Source organism: Oenanthe melanoleuca, chromosome 20, assembly GCF_029582105.1.
Source record: "Oenanthe melanoleuca isolate GR-GAL-2019-014 chromosome 20, OMel1.0, whole genome shotgun sequence".
In the NCBI taxonomy this organism is placed as follows: domain Eukaryota; kingdom Metazoa; phylum Chordata; class Aves; order Passeriformes; family Muscicapidae; genus Oenanthe; species Oenanthe melanoleuca.
Window position 1 is genome coordinate 548,556 of NC_079353.1, and position 27,733 is coordinate 576,288.

At 56.9% G+C, this 27,733-nt stretch overlaps 1 protein-coding gene and 1 long non-coding RNA gene across 3 annotated transcripts in view; one reads left to right on the top strand and one right to left on the bottom strand.

The window, feature by feature from the left end:
- Positions 1–16,807, bottom strand: part of B4GALT5 (beta-1,4-galactosyltransferase 5) — a 33,812-nt gene extending 17,005 nt beyond the window's left edge. Inside the window, exon 1 of the mRNA XM_056507818.1 lies at positions 16,575–16,807. Within this exon, the coding sequence (XP_056363793.1) occupies positions 16,575–16,701 (127 nt within the window). The 5' untranslated portion in view covers positions 16,702–16,807. The remainder of the gene's footprint in view (positions 1–16,574) is intronic.
- Positions 1–27,733, top strand: part of LOC130261511 (uncharacterized) — a 284,970-nt gene that overhangs the window by 146,081 nt on the left and 111,156 nt on the right. The window lies entirely within an intron of this gene.

Sequence of the window (27,733 nt, forward strand, 5' to 3'; positions counted from 1 at the left end):
AGTCCCAAAGCAGCAAAGGCAATCCCTGCCAGCCCCCAGAGTCCCAAAGCAGCAAAAGCAATCCCTGCCAGCCCCCAGAGCCCCAAAGCAGCAAAGGCAATCCCTGCCAGCCCCCAGAGCCCCAAGGACAATCCCTGCCAGCCCCTGGAGCCCCCATTTCAACCAGCACAGCCACAAAGCCATGCAGCACCAGAGAAACTCCTGCAGAACACTCTAGCAGATGCGTGGAGTGGGCACAAGATGCCCAGCAGTGGGACAGCTCGCAGGGGAGATGCAGCAGTGACTTGGAAGGGGTCAGGGACCCTCCAGAGGGTCCTGCAGCAGCAGGGGGTGCTCAGGTCACCCTGCCAGGTCCTGCACAGGGCCCAGGACAGCAAAACCAGCAGTCATGTCTAGTTAAGCCTTTTGCTAAGCTCTCCCTGCAGATCCCCAGCATCAATCCAGCTCCATTAGCATTAGCAATACAAAGGGCTTTAATCAAACTAAGCCTCTAAGGCACTGATAGACAGTTATGATGGTCTTAACTCATAAATAACCCAACTAGGAAAAGTAGCAGCATCCCAGCATTAATACACCATGAGACCTCTGTCTCATTGGCCTTCCAGTGGCACTGTACTCCCCAGACATGCTGAGTGCCACAACAACTAAATAAGAGGCTCCTGTTAGTTTTAGGGAATTTAATATTAATGCCATCACTGTTACTTAGCCCTTTGCCTCTAAATAGCACAGGAAGGAATAATTTGATACATTAAATGGTCTAAGAATTAACAGTGCAGCAGCAGCACTGAGCTGGTAATTACAAACCACTTGTCCCCAAAATTGGCAAGTTGGCAGCTTGCACGTGCACACAGCACGCAGGAGGATGGGAGGCTAAAGTGACACTCAGCCAAAACCTGAATGCAGGAAACTTGTATCTGAGCTGTCTCACAGAAAAATGACCCTGGGGAAGCCTCAGCAAGGGGTGGAAAATCCATGTTATTCCAAGAGATCTTAAATTTTTCATGTACACATTTAAGGTGGCAATTTCTATTTGGTGGCAGCTTCTAAAGCGCTTGTGCCACTCACCCTGGAAAGCACTGCACTGGCTTCAGGATCCCCAGCAAGAGGAGCACACATGGGAAAGCTCAGAAGGCCAAGGGAGCCCATGAAACACCTGCAGCACCAAAGCAGCCGTGGGAGGAGCTGTGCACCCCAAGAGCAGGCAGGGACTGAGCCCCAGGCAGCAGAGCAGCGCCAACACCTGCAGGCTGAACAGCAGAGCACAGCTCCCCCTCCACCAGGGCAGTGGTGCCAGGGGCTGTAACACCTCATGGGCTCTGCAGACCCCCAGAGCAACCCTGTCCCTGAGGAAGGGCACAGTGACAGCTGCAGCACCGAGCACAGCCAGCCTCTGCCCAGGTTAAACATCACCCTTCCTCGAGACATCAGGCTCTCCTGCTTTAATTGCCACTCAGGAGGTGCAACTGCACATGACTGCGTGTCCTGTTTGCTCTCCACCCCCCGTGCCCATCTCCAGGCAGCCTGCTCGCCCAGGGGCAGCAGGGCACCAGGGAGGGCACAGCTCCAACACTGCACACAAAATGAGCAACCACAGGCTCTGGGGCAGGGGCAGGAGAGCTCAAAACACACCAAATGAACAACCACAGGCTCTGGGACAGGCAGAGCTCAACACACTGCACACCAAGTGAGCAATCACAGGCTCTGGGGCAGGGGCAGGAGAGCTCAGACACACCAAATGAGCAATCACAGGCTCTGGGGCAGGGGCAGGAGAGCCCAAACACCCCAAATGAACAACCACAGCTCTGCAGCAGGGGCAGGAGAGCCCAAACACCCCAAACGAACAATCACAGCTCTGCAGCAGGCGCTGACACCGACCCCAGCCGACCCCGGGCTGGCAGCACCGGCTGTGCCACCACAGCAAACACCGACACTGCCAAACGCTCCCAGCCCAGCGCTTGTTCTGCCTTCATTAGCAGACAAAGGGGTGGCAATTCCTGCATCCTGGACACCCTCTGAAGGCAGCAGGAATCCCAGAGCCTGAGCCCAGTGCTCATGCAGGATGAACAAACACAGGGAGAGCTTTCGTTAGGAAACATAATAAATAAGAATTAAGTGAAAGCTTGGGAAAGTGGGGGAGAGGAAAACCAGGCAGATCCTCCCCAGAGCTGTCCTTGAAGCAGGAGGGCAGAGAAGAACATGGGCAGCCTGGGACAAGTCCTCATCCCCTGGGCCCTGGAAACTGGAACAGCTGCAGGAGACAAAGGAAATCCTCCACTGCAGGCAAGCCCTGCCACCAGCCTGGGCATCCTGCTCGAGCAGGCAGCCACAGGACCTGCAGCACAACGGGGACGTGCAGAGTGCTGCCCAGGACCTGCAGGGAGCAGGGAGCACATCAGGGCTGTCCTGCAGCAGATGGAAGCAACCCACAACACAACCAGCCCACAGCAGAGAGCAGGAGACAGGTGCATCTGGATTTAAAATTTCCGTATACATCAAACACCAGCTAAATAGATTTTGAAATCATTGATTTGTTAGTCTTTCAAATTAGGAGATTATACCCATAGGAGAGAAATTGTTGAAAAACAGCTTAAGAGTAATGGATCTACTGACTCAGTTCACACACACAAACTGCACTGTCTGGAGCTTTAACACCCCCACTTTGATGGAGAAAAACAGAACAGGTTCTGTTGTTTTGGCTATTCCCCCCCCCCCCCCAGAAAAAAAAAACAAAACCAAAGACCTGATTTTTCAAGCATGTTTTACAAGTTCAGCATGGCTGAACAAAAAGGTTTATCACATGTGCAGCCTCATGCCTGCTCCAGGGGGGCTCCAGAGGCTCTTCCAGGTCAGTGCTCTGCACACAGGGCAGGGCTGGCAGGAGCCACAGCCAGCACCTCCTATTTCCACCTATTTTTTAATTCTCCAAAAGAAAGAGCACAGGGAAAGCCCTGCTCCCAGCACAGCTCACCCACGAGTGCCAGGAGGCACATGGGGATGAAGGGCAGAGCCAGGGCAGGATTCTCTCCTCTGTCCCTGCACCCAAACCTCTGCAGGGCAGGATTCTCTCCTCTGTCCCTGTCCCCAAACCTCTGCAGGGCAGGATTCTCTCCTCTGTCCCTGTCCCCAAACCTCTGCAGGGCAGGATTCTCTCCTCTGTCCCTGTCCCCAAACCTCTGCTGGCCAGCTGGGGACACCCCAGCAGCCCCCAGGGAGGGCAGGGCAGGGGCACCAGGCTCACCTGAACCTGTTGTTTCCCCTCCCCTGGTTAAACTGCCCAGGGACAGCCCCATTTGGAATCAAGCACCTGAGCTGCCTCAGCCCCCAGTGCACGGGCTGCCCTGCAGCAAGCAGGATCTGCTCCACAGAGACCCAGGAGAGATCCCCAACACAGAACAGCCCCACACTGTCCCTGCTGAGGTTTCTCCTCTTACTGCCAGCTCCTGGGACAGCAGCCATCCATCCCAGCAGCCAGGGAGGAGCACAGACACCTCCACACCACACATCTGCCTGGCTTCCCACCCTTCCAACTCCTAAAAAATTCCCCAAGCTGGAATTCCTCGGTCACGTGGGGTGACTGCTGTCCGGGATTTTCACAGGCAGCAGCTCAGAGCTGCCTGCCAAGGGCACTCTCACCATGCAGTGCCATTTCAGACCCACAGCAGCTTGGCCTCCACAGTCAGATTACACAGTTGTTCTTGTCTGCAATAATTAAAGGCAGCACTGAATGGCCTCTCCAGTTGCTGTGTTTTATTGGAAGCAAAAAGGCTATCAGAGAGAGGGTGCAACTTTGAACTTCCAAAACACAGACCATTACCTATGGGATTTTGCAAGAACTCTGACGTCCTAAGACATTTATGACCTTTGTAGTGAGCTATGCAACCTTGGAATACACAGCATTTTTATTTGATTTTTTTTCTGACAAGCAAACTGCTAATACAGCTGCTGTAAATAAACTGACTGATTCCATTATCAGTGTCGGGAATGACTTCACTGGAAAAAATCATCCCTCTATCTCTGAACTCATTTAACACCTAAGAGACTGTCCATCAAAGCCCAGCCTGTGTGCAGAACAGCAATGGCAAGAGTCTGTTTGGGATGCCATGAACAGAAAACCCTCCTTGCATCACCCCCAGACCTGTGCTGGGCACACACAGCCTGTGCAGGGACAGGGACAATGCCTGTGCCTTGCCCCAGCACTGCCCTTCTCTCCCCTGCCCGTCCCTCCTTGCCAACACTTGCCAGCAGTGTGGCCACGCTGGCGCCAGGCTCAGGAAACCCCAGCCCTTATCGTGGAGGGAACAGAACACCCTGGTGCCAGGGAGCAGCCTGGCACCGCCCTGGGCCACAGCACCTGCCCCTGAGCTGGGCCTAGGCACTGCCAGCAAGTTACACATTAATCCAGATAAGCAGCCACGAGGCCATTGAGCCCCAGCTCAGCTGGGATCAGCAGTGCCACAGCCTGAGCTGGCCCAGGGCTCAGGGACACCCCTGGGAGGGACAGAACTTCACAGCCCCAGTGCCACCCTCAGCTCAGCTGGGATCAGAGTGCCACAGCCTGAGCTGGACCAGGGCTCAGGGACACCCCTGGGAGGGACAGAACCCCACAGCCTGAGCTGGCCCAGGGCTCAGGGACACCCCTGGGAGGGACAGAACCCCACAGCCCCAGTGCCCCAGGGCTCAGGGACACCCCTGGGAGGGACAGAACCCCACAGCCTGAGCTGGCCCAGGGCTCAGGGACATCCCTGGGAGGGACAGAACCCCACAGCCCCAGTGCCACCCCTCCAGCTCAGCTGGGTTTGTACAGACAGGCTGCTGGGGAGACTGCACAGCAACAAACCTGCCCAGGCCTTGGAAACACAAAGGGATGCTGGACCAGTCCTTGCCTGCAACTCCACACAGGAGTTAGGGGGATGCAAAATGGGTCTGGGCAGGAAGAGAACTGAGGCAGCACCTCATCTGCAGGTTTGGTTAGCAATAAATTAAACATGGAACATTTTACACCTGGCTCTGCCAGCCCCACCCCAGGGCTCAGGGCACATCCAGGAGAGGTGGGGCAGGCAGGACAAGGGGCCCACAGCATGGGACAGAGCATGTCCCTGCATTTGCCCCAGGGCTATTCCCACTGCAGCAGGCAAGAGGCAAAAACGAGATCTGAGAGGCAGAGGGGAGCTGTTTGCAAAGTGCCAGGGCTGCTCTGTGCAAAGGGAAGGAGCAGTGATGCTGTGGGAGCACCTGCTGCTGCCTGGGACAGCCTGATTCACCTCAAAGCAGAAGCTGTACTCATCTCCCCCAGCCAAGCCTTTGGTTGGGCTGTTTTCAGCTCCACAGGCAGTGCCCACAGACACACTCAGAGAGGGAGAGCTGTGACCTGTGTGTGCCATCCCTGCATCAAATGGCAGCAAGACAGAGACAGGTTCCTGGAATAAACTTCTCCTTCTAAGATAAGGTAATTTGAATAACCAGTGTATTTTTGACAGCTTGCTGAGCGGGAGCACCTCACTGCACGCAGGTGAAGCAGGGCAGAACATCCTCACAGCTCACAGACAGAGACAGGGCACTGTCCCAGAGCCCCAGCCTGCAGGGGAGGGACACCACACACCTGGACAGGGCACTCACCTGCCACTGCAGGCAGACCCTGACCAGCACAACTAACTGGGAAGTAATTCTGAACTCCAATACCTGCCTGCAGGACAGTTCCTAACCGTGGGCTCCCTCTGCAGAGCCAGGGCACAGCCAGGAGTGCCTCTGGGCTGGCACAGCAACACCCCCTGCATCCCTCAGCTCCTCTGCTGCCCGAGTCCTGCAGGGCCCAGGGCCAGGGGAGAGAGACCCTTGTGAGCCCCAGTGCTGCTGGCAGCCACTGCAGGGACAGCAAGAGAGGCTGGTGCCTGCTGCAGAGCACACAAGGGTCAGAGCTGCTTTTCCAGAAGGTGAATCCTGGCTGCCAAATGCCAGAGTGTCTCACTTAGCTGCCTGCATGAAGCTCTGTGCTCCTGGGAGCATGTTTCAAGCTGAAAGCTAGAAAAGGAAGCCCTTTCCCCCTAATCCTCCATGATGGTCAATGACTAAAAACATTCTCACGCTCCTACCTCCACACAGCCTCACACTTCCCCAATCTGGTTTTGCATTTGGTCAAACCTGCCTGCTGAACCTGCAGCTTCTTCGAAAGCACAGCCTGCCACACGGGCACGGGCTGAGCAATATCCCACTCAATGGCTGCTCCCCAGGCTGGCATTTCCAAGGGCTTTGATCCATTCCAAGTAAGGCAATCAGCTTAGCCCTTGATTAAATACATAGCATAATCCACCTAAATCTCGTTAGCCGCACAGCGAGCTGCTGGTCCCGCCAGCCGTGGGTGGCACTGCGTGTCACCCCGGGGCTGTGGCACTGGGAACGTGTCCCTGGGCATGGCCTGGGCAGGCAGCAGCACCGGGGCAGCTGCTGGCCGCAGCAAGGCCACTGCAGCAAGCCCCTTGGGCTCAGGGTGCAGCCGCTCACTGAATCCCTCTGCAAAGCAGCAGCACGCAGGAGCACCCACGGGAGGCTCCTGCCCCCTCCCAGCTGGCAGGCACAGGGCTCTGGGGGCCCAACAGCCAGCAAAACCCTTAAAAAATAAAAAACAGGAAAAGATAAATCCCTGACCCTGAGCAGGGAGCCTGGCTGCAGCACAGCAGGAGGATGCACTGCAGCTTTGGGGGAATTTCACACCACAGCAGTTTTCCCTTCCTTGGGAGGAATCAATCAGCAGCCCAGCACTGGGGAGCCTCAACAGAACAGGAGGGTCTGAGGGGGAAGCACACCTAAGGGCAGCCAGGAGCCTGGCCAGGTGAGCTGCAGGTGCACAGCCAGGACACCAGCCCCACGCACACCTGAGGGTGCTCTGGCCAGTTCTTCCAGCTGAGAGAGCAGGGAAAGAAAGAGCAGGGAAAGAAAGAGCAGGGAAAGAAAGAGCAGGGAAAGAAAGAGCAGGGCCCCTTCCCTGCTGGCCCCAGACCCCTCTGCACTCCCCAGGGCAGGCACCCTGTCAGTGCACACAGCAGGACATGGGGACCAGGCACTTGGGCAGGCTGGCAGAAGGAAACCCTCCTTGCCAGGTGAGCCCAATCCCCTCCTGCATGGCTCTGGGATCACATTCACAGGTGAGCCTCCCCAGCCTGCCCAGCTGAGCACTGAGCTCTGACCATGAGGATGCTGCTTCCCAGCAGCTGCTCCACTCCCACCCAGAGCTACCCTGGGACAGAGACAGGGGAGATCTGCCCCTGAGATTACGGTGGAGGTCACCCTTAAGTCTTTAGAAGGCAAATTCCCTGACAAGGGCAATTGCTGCCTATTTCCCTCCAGGTTTCAGACCCAGCAGGTGAGGACTGGCTCTGCATGCAGTGACCCACTGGGGGCTGGTCACAGCCTGGGGCAGGAGCCTGCAGATCTCTGTTCCACTGCATTAGCAATCCAGCACTTCCTGCAGCAGCCAGGCACGTTTCATCAGCCACTGCAAGGATTTTAAATTAATTTAACCCCATTAACACATTATATGGCTCCTGTTATCCCAATTATCCTAAAAAGCCCAGGTATAGATCTCGAGGGGAGTGCAAGGAGCAGGAAAAAGAAAAAAAAATTAAAAATTAGTAAGGAGGGGGGAAAAAAGAAAAAAAAAAGTCTTGGGCACAATCCCAAAACACAGTTTCAGGCAGATTAGGAAAAAAAAAAATTCACAGGACTTCAAACAAGAGAAAAAAAGCAGCCAGCAGAGGCAATATCTGCCTCCCCCAAGGAGCAGCCAGGAGGGCTGAGCAGAGCTCGGCTCACCAGCCACCAGCTGCTGTAACAGGAACCGGGATTTGGGCAGGGGGACCCTCCCCCAAGCCGAACCTGGGAACAGGCTGCCCGCAGAGGAGCTGGGATGATAAACGACAGCAGTTGAGCACTGCAGGGGCATTTCACTGCCTCAGAGGCTGCTGCTATAACAATCTTCTCTGACTCAGCAGCTGAAAGGGACGCCGGGAAGGAAGCACCATAAAAAAAAAGTCATGCATTATTAATATGGACTCTGGCAGCAAGACATGAGTTGGAAAAACACTGAGGGGGGAAAAAAATGACTGCAGAATAAGAGTGAGCTGCATGTGAGGAAGCATTTCACATTCCTGCAGAGTCCATATTAATTCCTGCAGGCCACCCCGGGCCCCTCCAGGGTCCCCAGCCCCGTGTTTGCTGGCAGAACTCGGTACCCGGGGGCTCTCCCTCAGCTCAGGCTGCTGCACAAACCACCCCGAGCCCTGGGCACGGCCCCCACTCCTTCCAGCAGCTCCGGGCTCTCCTGCCTGGCACACGGCCGCTCCAGCAGTTTATTTCTATTTACCTGTGCTCTGTGCATCTGCTGCTGGCTCCCCACGGCTCCCCTGCACCCAGCCCTGCTGACACACAGGGCACCAGGCTGGCACTGAAATGCCTTCCCTCTGCCAGGTACAGAGGGGAAAATATCTGTTTGCACTCGACTGCCTGGTGCACTGCAGTGTTTGCTTTCCCCTTCTATTCCAACTGCTTCGTACAGGTTGTTTTTTTATAAACATTAACATTGATGTAGCCACCTTCTCCTCTTCCCACCCAAAACCCCAGCCTGCTGCTGTGGGGTGACACCAGCAATCCAGGGCTGTGCCAGCCTGGGCTGGCAGTGCAGGGAGCCCCAGCCCCACTCAGAGGGATGGGCCCAGCCCAGCTCCCAGCCCAGCTCCCAGCCCAGCCTCTCCAGAGCAAGGGAGGTGCCAACGCAGCACCAGCTTTCAGAGTCTGCTTTGGTAATTTGTATGGCAATAGCATTCAATAAAACTAATCAATAATTTTGCCATAAAACCCTCTAGACACACAAACAAGCCCTGGTCAAACTGCTCACCCCACAGCAGTGTTTTGCTGTATTTGCTTTCTGCCATCAGGTGTGCAGTGGCATCCTCCAGACAGAATTAGCTCCCAGCCTTCACCTTTCAGGTTGGGAAGGCACAGGGAGGGAACAGCCTCTCAGGGGCTGTCTCACACAGCCCAACCATCACACAGGCACGTGCCTGCCCACTGGAGCAGGAAAGCAGCAGGAAACAGCACAGGCAGAAACCACAGGGAAAAACCACGGTCCTATTTGACCTCACATCCCCTGGAAGCAGCTCCTCCCTGCCACAAGGGCTGGGGACAGGCATGGACACCCCAGCTTGGGTCCCCTGTGCTGCAGGGGGGCTGCCAGACCCCACAGCATCCTCAGAGGGGCCCCAGGATGAGCACCTGCTCAGCACAAGGCTCCAGGGAGGTTTGTGCCAGCCCATGGATGTCACACACACCTGCAGGCTGACAAAGGGCACAACCGCTGGGTCTGCACCTCAGACAAACAGCACAGTGACCTTTGGGAAGCCACACAGTGCCAGCTCTCAGCCAGCACTGCCCCTCACAGCCAGCAGGGAGGCAGGAGCTCGAGCCCCACACCCTGCAGGAACAGCCAGACGAGGCACCTGCAGCGTGGGGCTCTACCAAGAACACCCACAGCCACTACAAGGCACCTGGATCCCCAACAGCCCCCAGATCCCTCCTTCACCTCAGTGAGCCCCAGGAAATCCCTTTGCAAGGACAGAAGGAGCCCCTGGCCCTGCCCATCACCCCCCCACCACAGCAGCACCCACGGGACAGGGTGACATGTGCCACCCACTGCCACCCTGGGACCCTCCCAAGCAGCAGATGGGGATGGCCCAGGGCTCTCCTCCTGCCGGGCACTGACATCACCCTCAGCTTTCCAATCCACCTCTCACTTCAAAGTGAGAACAGCTCCAGAGTAATGCTGAAAGCCCTGGTGGTTTTCATGTTATCTATTTCACATTTCCCAAAAAACCACACCCGCCACCGTCTCTCAAAAAATTCTGATTTGGGCTTATCTTGCATTTCAACAGCACAGTCCACTATACATTTTCTCCTCCATCTCTCCAAACAGAACTAATCCCCAAGGTATTTAGAGCTAGTGCTAGAAAAGCTTCAAACACACATTAACCACCCTAAAGCATCCGTGTTCAAAATGCTGCCAGCCAAAACCACAGCCAGAACACTCTGAATGCAATGGGGAAGAAAAGCCTGTATGGAAATAAACTTTACTAAAATAACCCAGCAAAGGTTTTCTCAAAATAAATACACACATTGTATTGTGACAATGATGTTTTGAAAATGAAGCTGCTCAGGGAGGGCTTTTCTTGCTCTGTACAGCTGCAGATCAGCTTCTCTTCCAGACCCCTCACCCTCAGTGCTGCCACAGGGGAGCCAAAGGACATTGGCCATGCCGCCACCACCACTCTGCCACCCCTCAAATTTCAGTTAAGATGAAGAACTTAAAGGCTCCATGTGCTTGGATGTTTAAATCCATCAATTGTAGCAGCATTCAAATGGATCAAGTGCAAACACACAGCTCCTCACCCTGCTCATCTCCATCCCTGCACTGGTCCCCAGGGGGGTCACTGTGCCCTGCAGAGCAGATGCTGCCTGAGTTAATGCAATTAATGAGTCCACCTGGAAGGGAGGCAGAGGAGCAGCTCAGGAGATGAAGCAGCAGTGTCAGAGCCCTGATCTCCACCAGAGGGGGAGTCACCTGAAGGGCTGAGCTGCTGAGCCCTGGCCCTCCCTGGCCTCCCACACCCCCAAAGACCACGGGCTGCCAGCATGGCTGGGTTTGCTTTAAGGCCTTCTCTGCTACAGATCACTGAAGGTTTGATCACTCAATGTGCAGGGTGGAACCAGCACCTGGAACCTGCTGTGTGTGCCAGTACCTTCCACAGGCCAGGTCCAGAGACACACGGATGAAACAAGAGCTCCCCACACAATCTGCAGCTGCAGCCCCAGTGAGCCACCAGCAAAATCACCCAAACCAGACGTGCCTGACAAACAGCACAGGTGCTCACAGGCAAAGAAACCCAGCAATCCATCTGCCCTCAGAGAATCCCTGTGATCTGCTGGCCTTGAGCACGGGTGGTCCCAGCCATCCATCTGGGGGGCAGTGGCACAGGGGCAGCTGCTGGGACAGGGCTGGTCCCCAGCCCTGCTCGTGGAGCCTCTTTGCTGGAAGAACTCCACAGGATTTCCCACAGCTGCCACCAGTCTCCTTTCACCTGTGGCACAGGAGGTCCCAAGCTCTTGTACCAAGGAGCACTGGAGGATTTCCCACCACCCCAATCACTGTTGGGCCCAATGACTGCAGCATCCTCAGTGGGGACACTGCAGCCAGGCTGCTCCTCAGGAAGGAAATGCTGCTTGGCAGATCCTCTGGGCACAGAGAGAAGGGGGCAGAGCTGCTGTGCTGGACACACACTGCTCGTGCTGCCCTGGAGATGAAAGCAGGGCTACGAGCACAAGGCTCATCTCATCACTCCAGGCTGCACCTTCACCTTCTGCCCCTGCTCAGACAGCACCCAGCACCAGCAAACTGCCCCTCACCACCACTTCCCACATCCCTCAGCTGGGACAAGCTGGCAGCAGCAAAACCTTTTGCCATTTTCCCCCAGAACACCTCTGTGCTAAGATCTGCCAGGCTGATGCACTAAATAACCAAACTGGATCAGGCACCTTTGGTGATAAAATACTGTTCCAAAAGTGACAAAAAGCAGCTGTTGGTTTGTTGCTCTGCTGCTCACACAGCCTGACAGAGCAGTGCTTCAAAGCCCTCCTGTCTAGCAAAATCCAGTTCTTGTTCCACAAATATAACTCAGGGCTGCTGGTGCTGCCTTCATGCCCTGTATGACTGGTTGGGAGCAATTCCTGATAAGTTTGGAGGAAGTAAAGCCAGACTGAATTACAGCTCTCTCTCAAAGGTAACAATCTTTCACCCAATAATTTAAATTCTCTACGTTATTTTACTGCATCAGATGCAACCAAGTACAACTCCTGTGGAAATCTAAGTTTAAAAAAATAAAATTAAATAAAGAGGCTCCAGCATCCATGGAGATGGCAAAGAAAAAGCCAAGAGCAGCAGGGAAGGCCCTGTGAGCCCTCTGAGGCACACAGCAGCCACCCTCCACAGCAGGGACCAGCCCAAGGTCTGAGAAGTTCCCACTGTTGCAGTTAGAGGTACCAAGATGAAAAAACTTGCAGCTTGAAGAAGCATGACTGCTTTCAGCTGCAGGAGGAAATTCCCTTAATTTCCTAGGCCCTGTTCAAAAAGAATAAAACCAGACACTTGTAGGAAAGCTGCATGAGCTGCCACCATGTGAAAACAGGACACACAAGGACAACCACACATCCCGTGGATGAATTCAGAGGCAAAGGATGAAACAGGAACAGCTTCCCAAGGTGCTCCAGCTCCATGCCAGCACACTCTTTGTGCCCACATCATCCTTGCTCCAACACCAGGGTCTGGGCATGGACAGTGACTCTGGCAGGGCCACTTCTCACACCCAGCTGGGGAAGGCAAAGGGCACAAGGGGCAGCTGTGCCAGGAGGGCAAGAGCCCCAGAGCCAAGAACAAGCCCTGCAAAATAACCTGTCCAGCTGCCCCTGATCTCCACAAAACCGTCTGCCCAGTGCCAAGCTCTGTTCTATCAGATGAGGCCAGTGTGAGCTCTCCAGTGGAAGCCCAGCCTGCCCTGTGCCCTGCTGGTCCCTGCTCTGGGCACAGCAGCGAGCACAGGGACACATGAGCCCCCCCAGCCCCTGCAGGGCCCCTCTGGGCACCAGGGCAGCCCCTGGAGCCTGCAGCCACCACAGCCCCTGCTCGTGGCTGCAGAACAACTGGCCACGATGAGACAGGGGCACACTGACCCAGCCAGGGAGGGGAGGAGAGGCTGTGTGCCTGTGCCAGGCTGGATCCTGCACCCACCTGCCAAGCTGGCCACAGGAGCCCAGCAGGGCAGCTGCCAGGGGGCTGTGTGGGGAGGGCAGGCAGCCATTGGACGTGAGAGCTGGGATGGAGGCAGCACTGTTTACATTGGATTGCCCTGCACAAACCTGAGGCCACAAGAACATTTCAGTTCTGTAGGAGGAAGCCTTGGTGAAGAACAGGAATGAGAGCATCACCTAAACCCAGGCACGACACAAATGTAAGGACAGAAGGCCTGGACTCCCTGCAGGAGCCAAGCATGGCTATTTGCTGACAGTAAACATGAATTTCTTCTGCATTTCCGTCTGCAGCAGACTGCTGGGTTACCTGGGCTGTGAGGACCAAACACCAATCAGCACTGGGCAGCCAGCTCAGAACCAGGCTGGGCTCCCCTTCCCATCTCCAAAGGGCACCAGGAGCAGCCAGCCAGCTTTTCCAGCTGACAAGCATGCCAGCTCCACACCAATGCGCTGAGACAGCACCCAGAAGTGCAACTGTCCCAGTTTTCTCCTGGCACTGGCACACAACTGCCTGAGCACAACACGCCTCGGCAGGGCTGGCGAGACCTCCCCCACAGACCGGCCTGGGGACAGGCTGCCATCCCTGGGGACAGCACACCCTGCCATGGGGACAGCCTGCCATCCCTGGGGACAGCCTGCCATCCCTGGGGACAGCACACCCTGCCATCCATGGGGACAGCACACCCTGCCATGGGGACAGCACACCATGCCATCCATGGGGACAGCACACCCTGCCATCCATGGGGACAGGCTGCCATCCATGGGGACAGCACACCCTGCCATGGGGACAGCACACCATGCCATCCATGGGGACAGCACACCCTGCCATCCATGGGGACAGGCTGCCATCCCTGGGGACAGCACACCCTGCCATGGGGACAGCACACCCTGCCATCCATGGGGACAGCACACCCTGCCATGGGGACAGGCTGCCATCCCTGGGGACAGCACACCCTGCCATGGGGACAGCACACCCTGCCATCCCTGGGGACAGCACACCCTGCCATCCCTGGGGACAGGCTCCCACCCCCTGGGGACAGCACACCCTGCCACAGGAGCACTGCCAGCCCAGAGGGGCTGATGCTGCCCAGGCTGCCCCCAGCCCTGCCACCACCAGTGCTGACCCCAGAGCAGGGCTGGCTCTACAGACCCTGTGGCACCAGGCAGACAAAAGCCCTTCCAGGCTTCACCTGGTCCAAGCTCAGTTACAGCTTCAGGTCCCATTTATTTGGATTTTTTCTTTTTAGCTGAGGTACAATCAAGGAATGGATAAATCACTTTTCTGCCTGTGGTTCAGCCAATGAACTGCAAGTCTTTCTGCAGCCACTTCCCCAGCATGCCCTACCAGGGATGGGCTCAGCACAGACAGACTTTCCCCAGGCCCTTCAGTGGCCATGGAAGGGCAGCCCAGCCCCACTCCACACACTGAGGCAGCAGCAGGCAGGACAAATGCCCCAGAACTCTCTGCTGACATTATCTTTCCATCACCCACATGTGGTTGATTCATGCAAATCCCCAGTTCTGCTCACGTCCTATCTCAGTTTCTCTTCTCCCAAGCTTCCTCTCATCACTGCAGCCTGAAAACAAACTCCCTCCAAGTGCTGAGAGGATTAGCCCAGCCATCCCAGGAATACTGGGCTGCGCTGTCATGATGAAACATTTTTGGCTGAAAGAGGAAGAAAATAAAAAAAAAGCAAGGAAGCAGATCTGTCACCTGATGAGAAGATGACTCAGAACATCACTGACATCCATGGGCGGGTGGGGACAGGGACCACTAACACTTCCCTGCCTCCTCCCTGGGCATCACAGGCAGCAAGAACATGGGCTGGGACGTGACCACCTTATCTGAGCTCCACACAGGGAAAGGGCTCTTGGCACAGAACTTCTCTTAAACATATTTATACTCTACACCATCTCTAAGATTAGTGACCATGCAGAAATAACATGAAATTAAGGAGAATACTCTTAAAAACAGAACAAAGCCATCCTTACAAGAGAAATTTTCTTCTAGAAGTGCACTTCCACCCGGCCCCTAGAAGCTCCTGCACAGCCACCATTCCCTGTGCCTGCCCCACGAAGGGCTGAGGATGCACTGATGAGGAGCACTGGCCCCAGCACACGTGGGCAGCACGGGCCAGGCTGTGCCCACGGAGGAGCAGGTGGTGGCTGTGACCACCCATGTGAAACCAGAGGCCAACAGAGGCAAGAGAGGAACTCAGCACCCCCAGCCAGCCCGAGGGACAGTGCCCAGGAGCTCGGGGACCTGCCCACGGGGACAGCAGAGCCCTGGGCCACCATGGCGAGGCTCAGCACGCCATGCAGGGCTCCCTATGCCAGCCAGCCCTCCTGAGCCCTGGGAAAGGCTCCCAAAGCCCAGAGGCAGCCACGGGACATCATCTGTAAATAAAAACCCACAAGTCACCTTGAAAGTACACAGAGATCTCCTTGGGATGTCCAAGATAGGAATGGCACCAGCAATACCAATGACATTTCAAGGAGAAACTCCACATTTCTTTGGAAAGGGCTGTTTCTATAGAAATAAATTGTTGCCGAAGTTTGGTTGAAGGCCAAACCACGAGCCTTGGCTCCGTGCAGAAACGAGATACACCGTATGAAGAGAACAGATGCTTTCCGGGCACAAGCCTTCCCGCACCTCAGCGGAGATGGACAGGCAGCCCCACCAGCACCGGGCGCTGCCCATATTGACACCCGGCTTCTCCAGCTCCCCGCCAAGCTGTGACAAGCAACACAGGAACGAGTGCGCTCTCCTTCTAAAATACACACTTCTCATCTTCCCACTTGACAATCGGAGTAGGATTTCCGCCAGGGAGCACGTTCGGATCACAAGCACTTGGACAACACTCCATTACTTCCAAACAAACTCCGGGGCAGGCAGCAGCAGGAGCGACACCGGCAGCGCGGAGAGGGACCGGGGACCCGCACAGAGAGTGGCCCGGGACCCGCACTGAGAGTAGCCGGGGACACGCACTGGGACCCGCACCGGGGGCAGAGTCCCGGGGACCGAGCCTCGGGACCCGCACCGGGTTCGCACTGAGAGTACCCGGGGACCCGCACCGAGGGCAGAGCCCCGGGACCCGCACTGAGAGTACCCGGGGACCCGCAATGGGACCCGCACCGGGGGCAGCGACCCGGGAGCCGCACTGGGACCCGCACCGGGGGCAGAGCCCCGGGACCCGCACTGGGACCCGCACCGGGGGCAGCGACCCGGGGACCCGCACTGGGACCCGCACCGGGGGCAGCGACCCGGGGACCCGCACCGGGACCCGCACCGGACGCAGAGCCCCGGGAGCCGCACCGGGTCCGCACTGAGAGTACCCGGGGACCCGCACTGGGACCCGCACCGGGGGCAGCGACCCGGGAGCCGCACTGGGACCCGCACCGGGGGCAGAGCCCCGGGACCCGCACTGGGACCCGCACCGGGGGCAGAGCCCCGGGACCGCACTGAGAGTAGCCGGGGACACGCACTGGGACCCGCACCGGGGGCAGAGCCCCGGGGACCCGCACCGGGGCAGCGCCGCCTCCCGCGGCCGCGCCGGCGATGGGGACGCGCTGCCCGGCCCCGGGCACGGCGGAGCCGCACCGGGAGCGCCGGGCCCGGCCGCCCCTCGCCGGGGATGCGGCGGCCCCCGGCCGGCCGGGCGCGGATTACTCAGCGTTTCCAGCGGCGCACGGCCCCCCCCGCCCCGAGCCCCGGCCCCGCCGCTTACCGATGCCCGGCGCCACATAGACGAAGTAGAGGAAGGAGGAGGAGAGCGAGAAGAGGAAGAGCGCGGCCAGCAGCGAGCGCCGGGGCAGCAGCCGCCAGGCGCCGCGGGGGCCGCGGGGCCACCGCATGGCCGATGCGGCGCCGCCGCCGCCCTGCAGCCGCTCGGCCGCCTCACATGCGCCGAGGCCCGGCGGGAAGCGCCGCGCCGGGGCCGCTCCGAGCCGCCGCCCGCGCCCAGCGCCGCCGCATGAATGTGCCGCGGCGGGGCGGGCCGGCCGGGGCGGGGCGGGGCGGCGAGCGGGGCGGGCCTGCACCGAGCCCCCGCCGCACCGGGCGTCCTCGAGCCCGTACCGACCCCGCACCGAGCCCCCGCCGCACCGAGCCCCCGCCGCACCGAGCGTCCTCGAGCCCGTACCGAGCCCGTACCGACCCCGCACCGAGCCCCCGCCGCACCGGGCGTCCTCGAGCCCGTACCGACCCCGCACCGAGCCCCCGCCGCACCGAGCCTCCACCGAGCCCGTACCGACCCCGCACCGACCCCGCACCGAGCCCCCGCCGCACCGGGCGTCCTCGAGCCCGTACCGACCCCGCACCGAGCCCCCGCCGCACCGGGCGTCCTCGAGCCCGTACCGACCCCGCACCGAGTCCCCGCACCGAGCGTCCTCGAGCCCGTACCGACCCCGCACCGAGTCCCCGCACCGAGCCCCCGCCACACCGGGCGTCCTCGAGCCCGTACCGACCCCGCACCGAGCTCCCGCCGCACCGGGCGTCCTCGAGCCCGTACCGACCCCGCACCGAGCCCCCTGACACCGAGCCCTCGCACCAAGCCTGTACCGAGCCGGCACCGAGCCCCCGCCACACCGAGCGTCCTCGAGCCCGTACCGAGCCCGCACCGAGTCCCCGCACCGAGCCCCCGCCACACGGAGCCTGCACCGAGCCCCCGCACCGAGCCCCCGTACCGAGCCCCCGCCACACCGAGCCTGCACCGAGCCCCCGCACCGAGCCCCCGTACCGAGCCCCCGCCACACCGAGCCTGCACCGAGCCCCCGCACCGAGCCTCCACCCAGCCCGTACCGACCCCGTACCGAGCCCCCTGACACCGAGCCCTCGCACCGAGCCTGTACCGAGTCGGCACCGAGCCCAGCACCGGCGGCTCCCCCGACACCGCCCCGCGCACCGCCGGTGGTCCCGGAGCGCCGGGCGCTGAGCTCGGGACACCGGTCCCAGCCGCTGGTGCTCCTGGGTTCGCCGGCGTTAGCCCCGGGACGCTCGGCAATGGCCCTGAGACTGCCTGCAATGGGCCGGGACACCGGCAGCGGTCAAGGGACACCCAACAACGGCCCCGAGACACTCAGCAGGGGCTGAGGGCGGCCGGCCATGGCACCAGGGAAGCTGTCCTTGAGCACAGGACACCCGGCCGTGGCTCTGGGACACCCATCAATGGCTTACAACACACAGCCATGGCGCTGGGACACCCATCAATAGCTCAGGGCACCCAGCCATGGCACTGGGACACCCATCAATAGCTCAGGGCACCCAGCCATGCTCTGGGGACACCCAGCCATGGCCCTGGGACACCCAGCCATGGCTCAGGACACCCAGCCATGGCTCAGGGCACCCAGCCATGCTCTGGGGACACCCAGCCGTGCTCTGGGGACACCCATCAATAGCTCAGGACACCCAGCCATGGCTCTGGGACACCCAGCCATGGCTCAGGACACCCAGCCATGCTCTGGGGACACCCATCAATAGCTCAGGACACCCAGCCCCAGGACAGGGCTCCCCTCTGCCCCAGCCCAGCCACAGCAGGGTCTGTTGGAGCAAGGCTGGGTGTCCCCGGGTGCTGTGCAGGGAAGATGGAGCCAGAGGAAGGTGATGGACGTGGGTGGTGGAAGGGAGGAGGGGGTGAAGCCGGCACGGTCAGTGCAATAATCAGCAGCCCAGTCGGTTACAGAGTAATTAGGTAGTTTTGCACACATTTGTGGGCAGCTCCCCTGGTGTGTGTAGGAGGAGTTGGAAGGAGATATGGAGATGCCTGAAAATGAAAATATGGGAGACCAGAAACACCATGTCTATTGAGGGAGCCAGAAGTAGCTGCAGAGCAGATGGGGCCCAGCCCAGAGAGGACTGGTTTTTGCCTCGTTTATGATTGCAGACTTTGCTCGGGGGAGGCTGGAAAGAGAGATAATTCCTATTTCACCAACAGATAGTGCTGAGAAAACCAAGCCCAGGCTCTCGGCAGGAAGCAAGGCTGTGGGCCAGACATGGCCAGCTGCCAGTGCCCAGGGTGGGCAGCAGGGGCAGCAGCAGTGCCAGCAATGATGGGGCAGGACATGGGGACAGGCCATCTGCCAGGACATGCCTTGTGTCCCTCCAGACATCCCAGGGATGAGTCTCCCCCAGGCAGGGAGTGAGGGAGCTCAACCCAAACTTCTGATCCCAAACACAGGGACTGGGATAAAGGATGCTCCAGGTGTGGCTGTGGGTCACAGTGACCCCTGGAAGGACTGGCCCCCCTTCCTGCCTGCATGCAGTAAGGGCAAATAAAGAAAACAGTTCTCAACATTCAACAAATGGGACACAAGCAAGCCCCTCTTAGATACACAGTGAGGAAATAAAAATAAAGTTAAAAAAGAGGGGAGTTTAGCAGAAAAACAGAAGTCTCTCATTAAAAGGTAAGGCATTCATTTTCCTCATGTGCCAAGGCATGGAAGGATGCCGAGGAGGAAAACAGGGATTTCTCTGGAGAGGTTGTATGAGCTGCATTAGCTTCAGGAATGAGGAAACTGGTACCTGTTCTTGTTTCCCAGGATTGCCACTCCATCACCACCTTCATTGAAATAAATTAAATCCTGAGCCCTATTAACTTCCTGTATCCACAGTACTGCAGCAGAACTGCATGGCCAAGTGCAGCTGGATCTGCTGTTCACAAAATAGCGTTTAGCCAGCTCCTAAAAGGATGCCTTGGGCAAGGAAATGCAAGAAGATTTCTTGCTTGGTTTATGATTTGATGCAGACATGGTCAAAGGTGAGACATCGTCGCAACCAATAATCTAACCTTTAGAACATATTTAATTAGCAATGACATTGCTGGAGGAGCCACCCAGAAACTCGCTCCCAGGCCTGGCTGCCACAGTGGGGACTGTCACAGGCAAGTGAGGCCAGGGAAGCCTTGGAGCCGCACTGGGACATGCCTGCCCTGCTCTGACTCACCTCCCGTGTCCCTCCCTCCCCAGGGCTCCAGTCAACCCACTTCAATTGACCCTTTTCTATTGCTCAGACTCTTCCCCTGCCTCTCCACTGCATCCCAGTAAGGGATTAGGAGCATCAGCCAAAGCCATCCTCCCACTCCTCACCCTTTTCCAATAAAAGAAATGACACTGAAGAGGAGGAGAGGTTCCAAAGTCTGGGATCACTCCACAGGCCGGGTGAGACTCGGGGCAGAGCTCTGCCAAGTGGGGCAGTGATTCTGGCTCTGCCCCAGCTCCAGCCTGCACCGGCCCCTGCAGCCTCCCAGCTGAGGAGCAGCACCCAAATTCTGCACTTGCCGCGGAGTTTAACCGACCCACGGTGCCTGAGACGCTCCAGGGAGGGTTCAGTTTGTGTGAGCAGCTTTGCCGACAGCCTCAAGGGGAGGGCAAGGTGTGTCAGTGACGGCACGGGCAGGATGGAGGGGCAGGTCCTGCCGGCGCACCGACACCCCCAGAGGATGCAGCTGCGCCCCTGGAGCAGTCTCCACATAAAGGACATTTTGTATCTGGAGGGAGAGCGGCTTGGGCGGCTCGGGGCGCTCGGAGGGACGGTACGGACACTGTTACACCGCACTCAGCTTTGGAGCTTGAAACTGTCACTCGAGGGATGCTCCGCTCGAGCTGCACTTCTGCCGTCGCTTTCCACGGATTCTCAATGTGGACCCGTTAATCTGGGTGGATAATCTTTGATCTGCCACTACAGGGAAGGACAGGTCATGGCAGGGATGTCACTGCCCTGGCCAGCATTTGCAGCCTTTTTCACAGGTCCTGGGGTTTCTGACACCTTCAGCCCCGATGGCAGAGACTTTCCAGAACAGACTTCATGCTATGATGAGGAAAATGCCTCCATTTATAAGGGTGAGGACATCAGCACCACGCTGTGTCAGCCCTCCAGCCTGCTCTAGCTCTTCCCTGGAGCTCCTGTGCCAGCTGGTTTGTGAGGGAAGTGGGAACCTGAGCTGTGTCCCTCAGAGACAGACAGGAACTTGGGGTGGCCTGGATGCTGACCAGCTCTCAGCCTTGCAGGAGCAATGTGCTCCCTCTGTGCCTCAGCAAACGTCTCTTCACAGCACGGGGCTTGCTCCAGACCCATTTAAAGGAAACAGAATGTCATCCTGGGCTCTGAGCAGGAGCAGGACACAGAGAATGCATGCACAGTAGGAATGTAAATATTTTTCACATGTACACCCACAGCCCCAGTGTATGCAATAAATACTCAGCACAGGCTATGTGCCAGATCAGAGACATAATTATTGATGCAGCAGGTTTTCAGAAAGACACAACAGGGTGTGTACCTAATTTGGCAATAGAGCACACCTAAGTGGCCCTGGCGTTTTCAGCTGGTATCAGACCACTGCCACCCACGGGTGCAGCAATTTAATCCCACTTGGATGTGCCAGCAGTCACAGAGAGGAAACCAAAAGCAGATATTTGTTTGCTAAGATGGAAAAGCTCCACTGGAGGCTGCAAGGTGCTCCTTGCACACGGGAGTGCTGCAGACCTGCTCTCAGATTGTGCCACCCACTGCACTTTCTAACAAGGCTATTAGGGCTCTGATATTAGCAGCACCTGTACAGATGCCTAACCATAGGGATGACTCATTCTGCCAGAGTCAACAGATGTGTCATAGCTCCCAAAAGGAGGCAATATCCACAGGAACGATTTTGCAAAGCTCCACATTCACTTGGAAGGCAGCTCTCATCAGAGAAACAGGCTGAAATGGTTATCTTCTCACTGCAGAGATTCAAATGATGCTGTTGCATCAGCCCACCTCTGAGGGTTGATCATCTAACCAGTCAAAATGGACTTATGCAAAACTCGTAAAATGCCTTTGAGATCTAAATATTCAGTCAAGGGAATACAGCAAGCAGTATTTCCCAAAACTTCCCAAGGAAGAAAATTTCAGCTGATGAGATAAAATTATTGTGTGATTCAGTGCAAGTAATTTATCAGTTTTAAAACACTGTTTTAAAAAGTCCCTCTCAAAAGGCTGTGGCAATGGCTGGGGTAAACTACTGCTGCCAAGCAGCCCAAACTGTCTGAGAGCCAGAAAATGAGCAGGTTATTTCCAGCACACCTGGAGGTCAAGAGGAGAATGCCAGAAAGCTCTGCACTGGGACCTGCCCTGTTTGTGGATTGGATGGAAGAATGCTGCTCTTCCCTGGCCTGTGGAGGGTTGCAAGGACATCAGGCAAAACCAGAGGAAAGGCAAAGCAGGCAGAGGTGGAACCTGCCTAACCCCTGCCAGGTGACAGGGATGGAAAAACATCTGCATTATTCAGGCACACAGCTGGATTTCAAAACCAGCAGCTGAGCCAAGGCAGTAGGATGAAATGCTGCCTCTCTTGGAGCCACCTGACTTCACGACTTCACACCATGTAGCAATGCAACTGCCTCCAGAAATCCGGGGACAAGGACAACCAGGAACTAAAGAACATTTCAGAGGAAATTGCTTTCTATTAACTCGTAATTACATAATGCAAAATTAACTCACAAAGGCCAATAGCTTAATTGGATTCCCAAGAGAGGAAAACAGTTGTATGGTGAGTAAGAACCTTCCATGGTCACATTAAGTATGATGGTTCAAATGCAGAATATAAATTCTTCTGCTGTGAAGCAGAAAAAAAGCCCATTTCCCTCAATGGCTGCTACAGAGGGGGTTTTTAACCATTTCCACTGAATTGCTGACCAGGGGCAATGCTCCCCTCTGGATCCCCTCTTGCACTTTCAGCCACACACAAAATCATAATTAATCCTGCGAATATATTTGGATATGTTGCTGGAATAAAGTATGAAGCCTTCCAGCCACCTTAATCTTCTTCCCAACTTGGATTTTGATTAACTGCAATAAATATTTAATTAGAAAGGCAAAGAGATGAACCTCTTGACCACCCAGGCTCTGCCTCTGTAGTCAGTGCCCTTTGATGTGCGAGGGAAGGGCTTGTAGGACTTCCTCAAAACATGTGCAGCCCTTCATTCCTCTTAAATTGCAGCAAGGTTGGGCTCTGTTTTTGGGTTTATCACTCAGAAGCCGTGCAGTGAACAGGCACAGAGTGACTTCTGCTCGTCTGGTCAGATGAGGGAGGGGAGGTTTGCCTTGCTCCCACAGCCTACAGGAGCTCAGGTGTTTGTTTTCCAGGTGCCCATGAGAAGCAGGGGGCTGGGGAGCTGTCCCTGCTCAAAGCTGCAGCCCTGCAGGGCACTGGGGAGCTGTGCTGTGGCTCTGCAGGGCACTGGGGAGCTGTGCTGTGGCTCCTGCAGGGCAGTGGGGAGCTGTGCTGTGGCTCTGCAGGGCACTGGGGAGCTGTGCTGTGGCTCCTGCAGGGCAGTGGGGAGCTGTGCTGTGGCTCTGCAGGGCACTGGGGAGCTGTGCTGTGGCTCTGCAGGGCAGTGAGGAGCTGTGCTGCAGCCCTGCAGGGCAGTGGGGAGCTGTGCTGTGGCCCTGCAGGGCAGTGGGGAGCTGTGCTGTGGCTGCTGCAGCCCTGCAGGGCAGTGAGGAGCTGTGCTGTGGCTCCTGCAGGGCACTGGGGAGCTGTGCTGCAGCCCTGCAGGGCAGTGGGGAGCTGTGCTGTGGCTCCTGCAGGGCACTGGGGAGCTGTGCTGTGGCTGCTGCAGCCCTGCAGGGCAGTGAGGAGCTGTGCTGTGGCTCTGCAGGGCACTGGGGAGCTGTGCTGTGGCTGCTGCAGGGCAGTGAGGAGCTGTGCTGTGGCTCCTGCAGCCCTGCAGGGCAGTGGGGAGCTGTGCTGTGGCTGCTGCAGGGCTGCAGGGCAGTGGGGAGCTGTGCTGTGGCTCCTGCAGCCCTGCAGGGCACTGGGGAGCTGTGCTGTGGCTCTGCAGGGCTGCAGGGCAGTGGGGAGCTGTGCTGTGGCTCTGCAGGGCAGTGGGGAGCTGTGCTGTGGCTGCTGCAGCCCTGCAGGGCACTGGGGAGCTGTGCTGTGGCTCTGCAGGGCACTGGGGAGCTGTGCTGCAGCCCTGCAGGGCAGTGAGGAGCTGTGCTGTGGCTCTGCAGGGCACTGGGGAGCTGTGCTGCAGCCCTGCAGGGCACTGGGAGCTGTGCTGTGGCTGCTGCAGCCCTGCAGGGCAGTGGGGAGCTGTGCTGCAGCCCTGCAGGGCAGTGGGGAGCTGTGCTGTGGCTGCTGCAGCCCTGCAGGGCAGTGGGGAGCTGTGCTGTGGCTGCTGCAGCCCTGCAGGGCAGTGGGGAGCTGGCTGCAGCCCCTGAGGGGCTCCTGGCCCCAGCTCTGGCTGTTCCCTCTGTCACAGCAGGGATGTGGAGCTGACACGAGTGGGGTAACCCCGACACACGTCGGGTTGGGCTCAGCCAGGCATCCCTGTGCCTCTGCTGCCCTGCAGCCTGACAGAGCTCAGACACCTGCTCAGTGTCCCTGGGCTGTGCAGGGTGAGGCAGCTGCTGAATCAAGGCTTGGGAGGCAGCTGAGCTGGGAGAGAGGTGCTGGAGCCAGCACTGCCCTGTCGGATTCCCCCTCCTCTGGGCTCAATTACTGCCTGCCCCTGGCACCAGCACCGTCTGTGCCTGTGCTCTCACTTCTCCCCAAAGGAGCATCTGCACCTTTACTGGATTTATTTTATTCTGAGGAAATCCTAATGATTTCCTGTCATGCTTGATTGTGATCCTGTTTGCTGTGGGACTCCTGCTGCCCTCTATAAATATCTAACTTCCAAATCTTTGCAGAAGCAGCGTGACTGTGAGCAGGGAAGGTGAAGTCGAGCTAAAGAGACTTTCAGCAGCTCTAAAAACAGCTGCTGCTCTTGCTGCTGCAGCTCATTTATTCCTCATCTGGAGAACAACAGTTCAGAGCTCAGAATCGTTGTCTTCAATTATTTATTTGGCTGTGCTGGAGACTGGTGAGGTGCTGTATAATGTTTATTGCATGGAAGTGTCGCTCTGAGGGAGGTTTAATTGCTTTAAACGTGGATGGTGATGAGAATGCCTTGGAAAAGCTATTTGCATACATTTTCTCAAATGCCAAATGTGTAACTTCCTCCACGCTCAGGCAGTCTGAGGCTGCTTCCCTGCATTACTCAGCTTTGCTGGGTGCCTCTGCAAAATTAACAACCAGAAATTCCCCAGCATGGAGCAGAAGGGGAAACTCAGGGTTTGATGTAGGATTATCTGTAACAGCCAAAGCAGCAGGACTCTGAATCCAGGGCTGCAGACTGCTCACAGACTGCCCCTGGCCCTGGGGGCTCCATGCTGACAGCACTGAGCACTGCCTGCTCAAACATTGCCTTGACTTGCTGACCAAGGCAAAGCAAATCACTGATCTCAACAACACAAGGCCAGGGAGCTGCCACCAAGGGCAGGGCACACACCTGTGCCACGCTGCACCCACGCCCTGCTCCCACCCTGCCTGCTCAGCACTGATCCCAGCAAATGCTCACCACAAACATTGCTCCAGTGATCCTCACACAAGGCCATGCACAAATCTCTCTTCCTTCTTTCTCCAGGATTCAAGGACAAAGTGTCTCTCCAGTGCCCTCCCAGGTTATCCAGCTCCAGTCACATCAATCTGGTCTAAACAGATCTTTGCTCCATGGAATATCTCACTCTGCAGTTTGTAATTACTTCATGCTTGACACAAGCAGGACCTGCCTATAGGAGTGAAATAGGTATGGATTTAATGTCCTCACTGCAAGGGACAATAAGGCATCAGGAAACAACTTATTTCACAACTGCAGCTATCCCTGAGGACGAGCTTTCTGCCTGCCTTTCCCCAGACACCTGCTCTTTTTCAGCTGAGATGTGGTACTTGTGTTGGAGAGAAGAGAGGTTTACAGCAGCCAGGGCTGTGCAGGCTGGCCAGCAGTGCTGCGCTGCCACACAGCAAAGTCAGGAAGAACAGTGTTTTTCTGTCAGCCACAGAGTCCCTGTGCTGCAGGACCAGCACCTTCTGGAAGCCCCAGGGTCATGGTGGAGGTGCTGTGCAGCTGTGTGTGGGATGGGTCACACTCCTGAGAGTGGTGCATCTGCTGAGCCTTGCAAACCTCCTTCCCAGGAAAGCCCTACGGAGAGGCACCAGCCCCGGCCCCACCCAGCACAGCAGCAGCTCTGCTCCCCCACAGGGAAAGGCAGCAGCTGCGTCCAGGTGGGCTCTGAAAGAGGCACAGCATTTCCCAGGGGACACCGTGGATCCAGTGAGACTCTGTTTGTGCCATGGGGCTGCAATCAGGCTGACCCTGCTCTCTTGTTTCCTCCAGGAACCTCAGAATTCCAGCCAAGCCCACAGCAGGGTCTGCAGCTGACAGAGCAGAGTAACCCTGAGATGAGGGCAGGGCACAAAAGGCAGAGCATCACCAGCTAGCACAGCAATGGGGGGAAGCTGTGGCAAAGCAGAACAGCATCACCTGAACTGGAATTTGTCCAGGACACCAGGGCTCACACTCACTTCTTGTGAACAACCTGAGTGACCACATAATGTAACTACAGCCTGAAATACTCCAATTTAAAATCAGGCTGAATTTTGTAAGGGCAAAAGGGGAAGTGATAAGGTTTTTTTATGTCTTGCTGTCACCCAATTAAAGCAGTGTAATTCCATGGAATTTAAGTCTCAGCCACACATCCTGAAATAGAAGCTGTGGGGCTCATTCCAGGTTTCACAGAGGATAATACTGGCCTGTGATACAGAGGTGGCCAGCAAAGGTCACCTGATGGGTCTGCTGGCCCAACAATCACCACCCCATGATTCACCAGGGTGAGGGTGTTCCCTGCATGGCCAGCTGGTTTCAGCCAGGTTTGCAGAGTTTCTCTTCTTATGCAACCTGCCTCAGTTATTCACAATGGCTGACTGAGGCTAGCAGCCCAGCTTGCTAAGAACTCTGCCTAGTTACAACAACAAACCAGGCTTGGCCTTGCCATCAGCATATTTTTCTCGGACACACCAAGAAAAAGATTTTTTTACAGTGTGCAGTTCATTGTACACAATCTGGATTTAGGCTGTTTGGTTTGTAAGGGTATTTTAAACTAAACAAACAGCTTTTTGTTAATGTTTTTCCCTGGTGCTGCAGATTTCTGGGTTTAGAATAGCATGGATCACTTTGAGCCATCACTGCTTTGCTGGGACAGAGGGATGTGAGGTTTTATGTCCCAGTTGAAACTCTGAGACTATGCAACCCTTTTTCAGACCTGAAATTAATTGGAGTATCAGCAGAGGACCTGCCCTAGGAGAGCAGGGGGAGCTGCTGGTTCCAGCTTCATCTTAGACCAGAGCCAGGGGAAGCCAAGGGCAGCAGCACTGCAGGAATGGGCAGTGCACCCACTGCAGGGATGGGCAGTGCACCCACTGCAGGGATGGGCAGTGAACCCACTGCAGGGATGGGCAGTGAACCCACTGCAGGGATGGGCAGTGCACCCATGGAATGGGCAGTAAACCCACTGCAGGGATGGGCAGTGAACCCACTGCAGTCTGTGCACCATGGCTGCAGGGATGTGGCAGCGAGGGGCACATGGGACTATCAAAAGGGTCATTGCAGGGCTGAAAGGAGGCTGGAGAGCAGATCCCTTCTTGGAGAGAGAGGTGTATCCAAGGAAAATGGCCTTGCCAAGGAAAGAAATAATTCCCTTGTCCTCAGCTTTGCTCTTTTCTCACCAGGCTCTCCTCCTCCAGCACTGGGTCTGCCTGGGGAGGAGTGGGGTTCCTTCAGTGGTGCTGGTCAGGGGCTGTGGTTTGTACTTCTGGCTAAACCAACACTGCTAATACCCAGTGCTTTACCCCCTGTCCAGCAGGGCTGGCACAGCAGCAAGGCCTTTTCTTTTCACACTGTGCCCCCCAGTGAGCAGGCTGGGGAGGTGAGACACTGTGGGGGACACACAGCTGGCTCTGGGTGACCACAAGGATATTCCACACCACAGGACATCATGCTCAGCAGTAAAAGCTCAGGGACAGGATGAGGA